This window comes from Balaenoptera borealis, assembly GCF_965194805.1.
Source record: "Balaenoptera borealis genome assembly, chromosome: 15".
Classification (NCBI taxonomy): Eukaryota; Metazoa; Chordata; class Mammalia; order Artiodactyla; family Balaenopteridae; genus Balaenoptera; species Balaenoptera borealis.
The window spans coordinates 32,531,674-32,543,784 of NC_138871.1; the positions used below are offsets into that span (position 1 = coordinate 32,531,674).

The 12,111-nt window shown below is 39.7% G+C and overlaps 1 protein-coding gene and 1 pseudogene across 20 annotated transcripts in view; one reads left to right on the forward strand and one right to left on the reverse strand.

The window, feature by feature from the left end:
• The window catches only part of AAK1 (AP2 associated kinase 1), a 168,563-nt gene that overhangs the window by 119,206 nt on the left and 37,246 nt on the right, over window positions 1–12,111 (forward strand). For 11 of the 19 annotated variants that reach the window (XM_082356295.1, XM_082356298.1, XM_082356297.1 and 8 more), the window contains 3 exons: window positions 333–490; window positions 1,796–1,900; window positions 8,792–8,887. In XM_082356295.1, the coding sequence (XP_082212421.1) occupies window positions 333–490; window positions 1,796–1,900; window positions 8,792–8,887 (359 nt within the window). The remainder of the gene's footprint in view (window positions 1–332; window positions 491–1,795; window positions 1,901–8,791; window positions 8,888–12,111) is intronic. The other 8 variants (XM_082356299.1, XM_082356296.1, XM_082356285.1 and 5 more) reach the window with 2 other exon arrangements.
• Window positions 2,325–8,765, reverse strand: LOC309611668 (large ribosomal subunit protein eL36 pseudogene; annotated as a pseudogene). The gene has a single exon. The product of its transcript is annotated as a large ribosomal subunit protein eL36 pseudogene (transcript).

The following is a 12,111-nucleotide window of genomic DNA, read 5'->3' on the forward strand; positions in this document are numbered from 1 at the left end:
GTGGTCACCACAGGATGCACGAGCCTAAGAACAGGTGGCTTTGGGATCCTGAACTGAAAGAACTTGCAGATGAGACCAAAAATCTAAGCAAGAGGTTAAAGATGTAGTGGGAGATAGTGAATCACAAAAGAAAGGGAGATGTTTGTTTCACACAGTGGAAAGCGCATCTGTGGAAACTGTTCCATTGTTACGGGAAGCCCTTTTAGAAACATACTGTGGAAAATAATGGTTTGACTTATAAAATAATTTGCTCTTGAAACAAAGAGAAGATAGGTTGACCCTTTTCAACCTTTATATGTCTTTTTATTTCGTGGGGGTGGGAACCTACCTAGGTCTGCAACCACCACTCCTTCAGGCTCCCCTCGGGCCTCCCAGCAAAACGTTTATAATCCTTCAGAAGGTTCTACATGGAATCCCTTTGATGACGACAATTTCTCCAAACTCACAGCTGAAGAACTGCTGAACAAGGACTTTGCCAAGCTTGGGGAAGGTGAGTAATTGGTGTCTTTTTGTGATTAACTCTAGAGGGGTACGCATGTGAAAATGTAGGCTTAGGTCTTTCTTTCCTTCAAAGACTTGATTTTGAAGTATATGCACAAATCAGCTTGTATTTTTACTAGGGCACCGAAGTCTCTTCATCCTCAGGAAATCCTGGTCTGTTGTGGGTGGCAGCAAGGAGAGTGGGAAACTTCTAGGAAAGATTGGGTAGCATAGATCAGGATGATAGTGTCAAGCTCGTTCACTCCTTGGAGGAATGTGATGGTACCTTGTCCGAAGTGGGTTTATTATCCCAGAAAGTCGTAGCTGCTTACCCATGAGAGTGTGCCCTCATGTAGACACTGAATCTTCATGATCAGAATTCTCTATTACTGTTGACTGACCCTGGAGCAGAGATCAAATAAATAGAAGGTACCATTTCCACCCTCAAATCCACAGTCTAATTTGGAAGGCAGGATACCCACTCACAGACACACATACACTTTGGAAAACAACAGCACACACCCTAGGAAAATTCTACAGTATGATACAGTTCAAAAAAAGTACCTCAGTGTAGACAAAAGCACAGGGTAAAGGAATGATCAGAACGGAGTGAATGATACGAACTTTGACCAAACATTTTAGCTTTATAATTTTATAGACATCTTTTTAAAATCCATACACTTCTTGCCTTTTTTTTTTTCTTCATAAGGCATAGGATTTAACTTTCTATGACATTTATTGTCAGTTTGTTTCATTGTTATGTATGCCAGTTATTGTTCTGGACTGTAAACAGAAATACCTTCATGTGCTATTGAAAACTAGTATTTTGCACCTGATTAAGTGACTCCCAAGTTTCAAAATTCCTGTATCTATTTTTAGTAATTTCCTGTCACTGTTCTTGTTGTTCAACTGTTGGCTTTTACATTAAGCCATCGTCATTGTGCCCGTCCCTCATAGCATCTCACTACTGCCATCTCTCTTCTCTTTTGCTCTCATAACTACTTTCAACATGGAAAACAGATCATCAAACTCATTAGAATGCTGTAGAGATAAATCGATTCAGAGTGAAGGCTGGAGGCATTGTGCTTTGAGTAATGTGCTCAAGCTTTAGAGCTTTAGACTTCCTTTCTTTCCTCAGCTGTTTCTCAGTTACTGCAGTGACTAGACAAGGACCTTTGAATAGCCAAGGTGTTGCCATAATGCAGTAAAATGAGTCAAGTCTAGATGTCGGTTTGGAGGGTGCCCTTCACCCCTGGCCTGTGTGTGCATCATGGGATTCTGCTGGGATGAACCGAGTGGTATTTTGTCCCTCCAGGCAAACATCCTGAGAAGCTTGGAGGCTCAGCTGAGAGTTTGATCCCAGGCTTTCAACCAACCCAAGGTGATACTTTTGCCGCTTCCTCATTTTCTGCTGGAACTGGTTAGTATGGCGAACACCTGAAACTCAAGACTCACTGTTGTCACCTTCTTACTGGTTTCCAGTCCACAGATAACCCTAGCATGCCAGTGAGCCCCAGATCCTGGTGGTAACATAATTTTCTTCATTCTGAAGATTTCCTATAAAAAGATAGGGATAAAAACAGATCTAGAATCACTTTGAATTAGAATGGCAGGGTGATCTGGCAGTAGTATACAGGATTTGTTCTCTCAAGTCCACATACATGTTTTTAAGCAAATATTTCTAAATTTCAGGAACATCACTCTGTTAATCTCTTGTAATTGCTTAGGTTCTTTGGAATGACTTGAAGAATTCTAAGAATTAGATGCTCTATCCTATATCTGAGTCTCTTCTATGCTGTGTTTTTGTGCATGTGTGTGTGTGCTTATGGGGACAGGGAGATATCTTTTTATTTTTATTTTTTTAATTTTTTTCTGAAAAAGTTTTATTGTGCACAGAGGGGAAGGGCTCAGTCCTTCTTGGCTGCTGCCTTCCTCATGGCGGCCAGGACGTTGCTCAGCTCCTCTCTCTTCCTCTTGGCACAGATGTGTTCCCCCACCCTTTTCTTGATGAACTTGAAGGCCCACTTGTCCCTGGAGACCTTGAGCAGCTCCATGGCCCGCCGTTCATAAGAGGCGAAGCCGCACACCTCCTGGATCATGTCCCGCACAAACTTGGTGTGCTTGGTGAGGCGCCCGTGGCGGCAGCTGTGCCTTGGCTTGCTCACATTCTTGGCCACCTTGTGGCTCCAGTTGAGGCCCACAGCCATGGGGTAGCGCAGAGCCATGGCTGCTGCTCTTCAACGGCTGCTGTGGCGGAAGCGAGATATCTTTTTAAATGAGACGTTTAAAAAAATTCTACAAGTAATAATAAAAACCTAATTTTCCTTTTTATTAATAAATAACATACATATTTAGTAATTTATAGAAGAGCACAGAGAAGAAAGTTAAAAGCCCCATGATCTCACCCCTGAGAAATTAGCATAGGGATACCATTTTGATGTCTGTTAGAGGCATTTAACCTTTTTAGGGTCACAGATACCTTTGTGAATCTAAGGGAAGTTACAGATCTTCTCTTTCACAAAAATACATGTGTCCACAATTTTGTGCAGAATTTTCAGCCTCAGTTTATGACTCTAAGGTACATTTTTATAGTCATATTTTAAAGCCTAATTTTTTTTGCTTACAAAATTTGGCATGTTTCCCCCATATCAATAAAGAAGCTCCTCGAATATAACTTTTAAAATATCTACATTAAATTCCTTTATGTGGATACATCCTAATGTATTTAACCAGGTACCTCTTTTTTAAACATTAATTTGATGTCAATGTTTTACTGTTATAAATTCCTCAGCAATGGATGTGAGGTTTTGAATATGTTCTTTGTAGGATATGGAATTTGATATCCTTCAAAATTGATCTTTTTAATTATATTGATTAATTTCTGCTTTTAACTTTTCATATTCTTTCTTCCTGCTTTCTTTGGGTGTATCATTATTTTTCTAACCTCGTAAATTTATTTCTGATTAGAACTTTGGCTGTTATTCCATAACATTTGCCATGTAACACTCTCTTTATTTATTTATTTATTTATTTATTTATTTATTATTTTATTTTATTTTTGGCTGCGTCGGGTCTTAGTTGTGGTACTCGGAATCTTCCTCACGGCATGTGGGATCCTCCGCTGCGGTGCGTGGGCTCCTCGTTGTGGTGCGTGGGCTTCTCTCTAGTTGTGGCATGTGGGCTCAGTAGTTGCGGCGTGTTGGCTCTCTAGTTGTGGCGCAGGGCTCCAGAGTGCCTGGGCTCTGTAGTTTCAGCATGCGGGCTCTGTAGTTGTGGCCCACGTGCTCAGTAGTTGCAGCTCGTTGGCTTCGTTGCCCCACGGCATGTGGGATCTTAGTTCCCCGACCAGGGATCCAACCCATGTCCCCTGTATTGGGAGGTGGATTCTTAACCACTGGACCACCAGGGAAGTCCCTGTAATGCTCTCTTATTCTCATTCTTTTCTGGATGTTTTTAAATTTTAATGTTTAAGTTTTGATTTCTTTACCCTAGAGTTATTTAGGATATATTTTCATTGCATTGTAATAATATGGCCTCTGCAGTTTTTTCTCTTGGGTATTATGGAGGTGTTCGTTATTCATTTTGTAAACGTTCTATGGGAATTAGTAGTTTCCATTTCAATAAATACTAATCTACAACATGATTTTTAATGGAAGAACAATAACATTGTATTTAACATCCCCTTTGATGAATACTTAGGTTGTTACTAATTTTCACCACATAAACATTCTTGAAGCCAAATTTTTATTCATATCCTTTAAAATTTCTTTAAGATAGCTTTTAGGGGATTATTTGCTAAATCAAAAGATATGTGTAATTAAGGCTTTTGGTGCCTATTTCCAAATTGCCCTCCAAGAATGCTATACAAATTTTATTTCAGTCAACAGTGAATGAGTAATTTTCACCTCTTTTTCCCAGCCAGACCAGCTCAGAGGCTGTAGACAAAGGACATTGTTTACTGGCCATTTTTATTTCTTTTGGGATTTGTGTTGTTCATGTCCTTTTTTTGTTTTTAATGTGCTGTGTTTATTTTGTTCTTAATATGTAAGAGCTCTTCATGTGTCATATTGTAAACTTTTCCCCCAGTTTGTCATTTGTCCTATGCAAGTATTATCTCATTTGACCCTCTCAACAGCCCTCCGAGGTTACCACATCATCCCCACATCAGTTAAGGCTGAGGTAACTGAGCACAGGCTAGTCTCTTTCCCAGGGTCACATAGCTAGTAAGTGGCAGAGCTGGGACACCGACCCTCTGGCTCTAGAACTTCCTCTCTCAGGTTTTCTGCCTCATAATAAGGCAAATTTAATAATAGTGTCCTAGAAAATCATCTATAGTTTCAAAATTTTTTTAATAAAATAGAAGAATACATTTAAATCTCTTATAGTATTTTCTTTGCATACATCAATTTTATTGTATGTATTTGTGTTTCTCTTTTTCTTGGTAACTCTAGCTAGAGATTTGCTGTTTTATTACCTTTCAAAGACAACTCTATAGAACTACTCTTTTTCTGTCTTCTAATTCTTTATCTTTTGCCTTTATCTTTTTGATTACAGTTCCCTATTTTTCTTAGGTTCACTTTTGCTGATTTCAAGAAGAACACATAGTAAAATTTTTTTTAATTCTTTAAAAATAAAGTATTTAGAGTTTTTCTCTCAATATAACAGTGATTTTCATCTGGCATGAGAGTGGGGAGGGAGGCTAATTATAATTTCCAGGAAGACTTTTTCGCAGATAATCTACTATTCTCTTGCCTCTTTCTTGCTCCAGATGCCCACCCCACCCCAGCCTTTGAGGATTACACTGTTATTGAGAGTGCTTTCTAATAGCTGTGTGTTTCCCTTGTAAGAAAAAACTCAAGTTTTAACCATATCCCATAAGTCTTCATATGATGTTCTCATTGTTAATGTTTTGGAACAGGCTTTGGAATTATTTGGAAGGTGTGTTTTTTAATATTAAATAGTGAAAATTTCTTTGTGTGCTATTTTTTATTTTTAGCTTTGTTGTCTGGTCTGTATAATTTTTAAATTTATTGGTATTTTGGTCTGGTTGAAAGTGCTTCAAGTTGGATATGCCAAATAGTTGACTAAATATACCAAATGTATAAAGCATTGGTCATTGTCCTTGAGATAAAATGTCACAATGATGACTAGTTATGGTGCTGGGTAGGATATAGTTTCCCTGGAAAGGGGGTCGTGGAATAAGCCCTAGGAGGGTCTTCTTTGATGCTGAATCCCAGCATTTAGTGCAGTGCTTGGCTCAGTACAGATTTGTTGAATGAAGGAAAGGAGTCACTTTTTGCCAAAGGATAGGAGCTTGGATTCACCAATGTTAATAATAGACGTCCCTAATCATTTTCCATCCACTTCCAGTTTTAATGCCTAATTCTTTCTTATCATACATTTTATGTTTTGTTGTTTGTCTGTATGAACTGTTTTTTAAAGAGTTGTTTTTTGCTTTTATTTTTGCCTCTTCTCCCCTTAATGCTTACTTTGAAGGTTGTAAATGGCAGTATTTCTTTTAACGGCCCAGCCATTAGAAAACACATATTTGAGTAAAGTTAGGACAATAATACCAGCGAACATATGTTGAGTACATGCTGCGTGCTAAGCCCACTGGGTAAGTGCTTTTATGCACATTATCTCCAGTGATCCCTCACAACAGCCCATGAGAGGCTAAGTGACCTGCCCAAGGTCATAGGTGGAGAATGACAGTGTAGAAATTTGTACCTGGGCAGCCCAGCGCAGAAGCTGTAGTTGTAACCACATCTCAGAAATCTTATAAATCAGTGACACTAAGCTTTTACAGGCATTACAAAACATCTTCATATTTTCCTCAATTTATCCAGCACTTTTCTATGAACATTTGGTATTTTCCCTTCGTTTGCATTTGTGGTGTGAATGAAGAAGAATCTTCATTCTTTACAAATGAAAGAAAGTTATATCTAAATCCCTGAAATTAATGTGTCCTCACTTGGATGAAGTTCAGGGTGGCACCATTTTCTCCAAGTTTTCTAATCAAGCTCAGACCGTTCACTGATTTGAAACCTTCTAACCAACCAAGGGAGGAGAGAAGCAGGAAATTTGGTAATGAGTTGGGGAGGATGACACAAGGGTTATCCTTAACATTTTTATGGTAAAAGCTGCAAAAATGTTACTAAACTGTGTTCATATATTAGAGGAGGAACAGGCAGACAATTAAAACTTGACATTGTGCCTCTTTATTTAAAATACAGTAAGTCCCCTACATATGAACGAGTTCCATTCCAAGAGCACATTCGTTAAGTCCAGTTTGTTCATAAGTCCAATTTGTTCGTAAGTCCAACAAAGTTGGCCTAGGTACCCAACTAACACAGTCAGCTATATAGTACTGTACTGCAATAGGTTTATAATACTTTTCACACAAATGATACATAAAAAACAAACACAAAAAATAAAGAAAACATTTTTAATCTTACAGTACAGTACCCTGAAAAGTACAGTAGTACAGTACAACAGCTGGCATACAGGGGCTGGCATCTAGTGAACAGGCAAGAAGAGTTACTGACTGGAGGAGGGAGAGGAGGTGGGAGATGGTAGAGCTGAAGGATCGTCAGCAATAGGAGACAGAGGGCAAGCTGCACGTGACAACGTATGCCAGACACGTGAACTAACTTACGTGATTGGACATAGGAACGCACGTTCACATCTTTGAAAGTTCTCAACTTGAAGGTCGTATGTAGGGGACTTACTGTATTTTTCTGTTGATAAGTTATATACATTCATTTGCTAAAACCCCAAGGAAGCAAGATTGAAAAACTCATGACCCCATTCCAAGAGGAAAGCATTGCTAACATTTAACAATATTTATGTCCATAGTTTTATTTCTGTGTACATACTTTTTTCAAACATGAATTATACTATACATTCAATTTCATAATTTGTTCTTTTTCTTTTAATATATTTCATTGTATCTCAATTTAAAATATTTCAGAGACTAAGAGCAGTGATTTTAACCCTTCTCTTCCTCCACAGACCTTTAAAGAAGCTTAGTTAAAAGCCCACTTGAATGATATTCTTAAAATGACAAAATTATAGAGACTGGGACAGGAGTAAGGAGTGGGTATGACTATAAAGGAGTACAAGGAAGTTCTTCTGTTTGAGGGAATAGTTGTGTATCATTGTTGTGGTGCTTAGGCTAATTTATACGTACTATCAAATGGCAAGGAACTATACACACACACACGCACACACACAAATGTGAGTACATGTGAAAACTGAACAGAGTTTAGTTAACAGAATTGCCCTGGTGTCAGTGATATTGAACTATAGTTGTGTAAGAACTCACCACTGGGGGAAGCGGGTTGAAGGGTTCACAGGGTTCTATGTACTGCAACTTCCTATGATTCTACAGTTACTTGAAAATTAAAAGTTTTTTTTACATCCACTTTATAAAAGGCTAAATTAGATTTTAATTCAGGAACTAACTCATTATTAAAATGCAAGGTAAAGAATGGTAAAGTAGGAGCCAGGAGACCTGTGTTTTGATCCTGGGTCTGCTGGTTGACCTCTGTCTAGTCTCTTAACTTCTGGGCTTCATTTTCTTTTCTGGAAAATAAGAAAATTATGGTAGAAAATGCTGAGATCCCTTCAGGCTCTCATATTCCATAGGGTGTATAGATTTCTGTAAATCTATAAGTTTGCCAAATATAGGATGAATGCCAATAGTATGGTAGATGTAGTCCAGAGGTTAGGGTTTATCGAACCTTCCAATAGGCAAGAAATCTGTTTCTGTCTCTTTCTGTCTACCTAGCACTACATTAGACATTTGGTGATAGACTAGGACTCAGTCCCTAAAGGACCTCAAGAGGGAATAGAATAAGACTCTGTCCCTAAAGGACCTCAAGAGGGAAATGGGCACATAGGAAGTACCTATACACATATTGTAAATTTCAAAATAGACAAAGTTTGTTTACCTACCAAAATGTGTGATAAGGATAGTAGTAATTGCAATAGGAATTCTGAAAGAGATCACTGTAGACTGCAGTATCTAAGGAAGACGTGGAATTTCAGATGTACGAATATCCTACTTTTACCATTAATTGCATCTCAGACTATGTTGCAAGGACCAGATTGTACATCTCAGACATACTTTGCTATTGCATTGAATTATATCCACTCATTCCTCTTTATTCTGCCTCTAAATTTAGACTTACTCTATAGTTTGAGTTGGGTTAATAGATGGTAAATACATCTGGATTTACTTGATGTTTTCTGCTTTTCTCTTTTTTTCCTCCCTCTTCTTGACCCTTCCTTCCCCTCCAACCAATTCCAGCTGAAAAAAGGAAGGGTGGGCAGACTGTGGCTTCTAGCCTTCCTCTTCTAAGTGTATCTGATCCTTTCATTCCTCTTCAAGTACCTGATGCACCAGGTAGGTAAATAAAACTGATCTGAAGTTAAGTTACATCCCAGGGCTTCTTGAAAGTTCTGTTTTAAACACTCCATGAAAAGGACCTGAATTCCAAGACCTAATAATAGGTGCTGTTGTATATTTTTACTGTCTCAATAAGAGGCGCAAAATTCTCTTGTGGGGTCACTAGTCCTCAGCAAAGATAATAAATTCAGCTCAGATTATACCAAGTTGTATTCCACATCATATCAGTCTTAAGTTTCATATCCTTGACCATGTTAATGGTAATATAAAGGGCTTGTATCGCAAAGAGCATTAGTTCAGTGTGATTATAACAATGTGGGGGGAAACCTATAAGCCTATGATAGAAGGAACAAAATGCTAATGGTGTAGTATAATGATTGGATTTTGAGTGACTTCCTGTTCCTATTTTGCTATAATGTGCTTTTACTTTTAAAAGATAAAAATACATAATAAAATTTGATAGGGAGTGTGAGTCAGGAGACCTAGGTTCCACTACCTTCCACTATCTGGGCTTGACTCTTCATCATCGAAATAAGTAGTTCTAATCTCCCCTACTGTCTGCTCTGTACCGATTTTTAAGTAAGCAGTCTAAAAAAGTAAGAAACGGTTAGTGTGGTCTGATTGAAATAGCTTTTGAAACAATATCATTGGATGCTTTCCATTTGGAGTTCGTGAATGCCAAAGATTTCTCTTCACGCTCCCCTCCCCATCCTTTTGGGGGAAGGGGAGCAGGATGTGAGGAACAGAAGCCGCATTTTCTCTTCTTTTTCAGTCTCTTTGAAAAAGCAAATAGATCCAGCTCCTTAGAAACAGCTGACAGTCATTTTGCTGCTGATAGTTTTTTCTTTTTTCCCATTCTTACCCCTGTCGATTTCTTAAACTAAAAGTCTTAAACTAAAAGAATCTGCTTGGTTTTTCTTCTGTCCCAAAATGTCAAAGGGATTTATTTGATTGCCTCAAGATTGGAAGTGATTGTGATGTGCATATCCTCTACTTACTAAGACAGACCACAGCTAGGTTACCAAGACGGTTTTTATTTCTTTAAGTAGTTTGTTGACCCTTCTAAGAGAAAGAAGAAATTTGCCCTGATCAGGTAGTATTGTGTAACTTTATAGCTTGCTGGACCTGGAGGTAGGTCAAAAATATCTAAAGTCACTAGGGAATGATTCAGGATAGGGTAGTTAAAGAAAAGAGAAGAAAGAATCAAATAGAGGTCCTTTTCTCTGTTGCATTCATCAGGTATGCCCAGCAGGGCCAAGACAGGCCAGTTTCAAGCAGAAGGCTAGAAAGGATGGGCTGTAAACTCAAGCTGGGGCCCACTGGCTTCTTTTTGCTCCCTTTTGTGGCAGTCATAAAATCAGACAAGGAAAAAGGGATTATTGAGGCATTCTCCCTTTGGTACCCCTTTGGGTCCATGCCTTGCTCTTACCCAGATAGCCCATGGGCTGCAGAACTGGAAGGGTGACCTCTTGGCACAAGCCAGAGGATGAAAGCATAAATCAGACATGTCACTCCTTTGCAGTCCAGTGAATTCTCAAATCACTGAGCAAAAAATCCAGGCTTCTTACCATACCTACAAGACCCTGACTAGTCTGGCCCTTGGCTACCCTTCTAACCTGAGCTCATAGCCTTCTTCCCTTCAGTCTTTCCTCCAATAGGCTAAGCTAAGCTTATTCCCACATCAGGGCCTTTGCACTTTCTGGTACTCTGCCTGGAAAGCTTTTCCTTCTTGTCATTCGACATTTGGGTCTCAGCTTAATTGCTGTCTTCTCGGAGAGGCCCGACGTGGTCCCACGGGCACTGTCACTCACACCCCCTGGCTTTTTTCTTCATAGCATTTATCACGACATTGTCTGTTTCTAATTGTTCATTCCTCTTTCTCCCCCAGAATGTCAGTGTCCTGAGGGAGGGACCTTGTCTGTCTTATTTACCAGTGTACCGTTAATGCTGAGAACACTGCCGGGTGTAGCTGGCACTCAATGAGTGTTTGCAGATTAGATGAATAAAGTAAATGAAACCTGAGGTTGAAAGGCTTTTGGCAGCCCCATTACCCTCCATTTCCGTCCCCAGCTGCCAAACACCAGACTACTATCTCCATAGCCTTCCATCTGTGAGTCCGCCAGCCCCTAGCCAGGCCTCCTTCCCACTCTTGAGGGGGCATAAACAGAGGCACAGCCCACATGTCAGGAAGCTGCCAAACCCTGGGATGAAAGTAGTAGCTAAGCTCAGCAGATCGTTCAGCTCCTCCTTTCATGATGCTCTCCAGAATTTGGGCTAAGTATGGCATGTGACCGCTGTGTCTTTGATTACTTTATTTACTATTATATGCCCAGCCTGTAGCACATTCAGTTATATAGCTCCTTTATCCCTGTATCCTTCCTCAGCATCTTGAAATGCCCGAGTGAGGAAAGGGCTGAGAGTTTACGGTCTCTGGTACCTTGGCAAACTGCAGGTTTGTCTCCTGCCCCTCAAAGCAAGCAGTTTGTCACTCCCTCCACCGGTGGTGGACACCGGTCAGGTGTGTTGGTTGGTTGGTTTGGTTTGCATACATGCCTCCCTCCCGCACTCAGCCTTCCTGATGGTGAGAATCATGGAACCTTAGTCTCCTGACAACTATGCCTTTTGTGACTTAACATTTTATTTTATGCTTTTTAAATGTGTTCACATATAATTTCCTTTGAGCGAGAAATAATACTGACTGGTGGGTATGTCCAGTAATCTCTCTCTTCGTGAATAAGGAAGTGAGGCCTTAGTGCTGCTGTGACTGTGCTCCTTTCTCTTGGTGGCTCACAGCACCCACACAGCGAGGGGTCGTTTGGGGACAGATCCCAGCTCAATAAAGCCTTTGACTAGAGAGCTAAATTTAAGGGTTAGGGAAATACAAGAATGGATTTGAACTTGTAAGAGCATGGTTCTGGCCACTTAGTAGCTAAGTGATTTTGGTCAAATCACTCAAACTCTGTGTTATCCTCCTCCTCAGCATTGGCCATAGTAAAACCTACCTGTGGACTGGCTTGTGTGGCTCAGATGAAATCATGTATTTGAAATTGCTTTGGGAACTCTAAATTAGTATAAAGATAAGAAGTGCTATAACAGCTTTGGTTCCAGGCCCTTATTCCCAGGGGGGGCAGTCCTAGTTATCAAAAAGTCTTAGCAATGGTAGTTTTGTCTTACAGAAATGAAACTTGCTCTTATGACCTATGACCTTTGCACAACTCAGA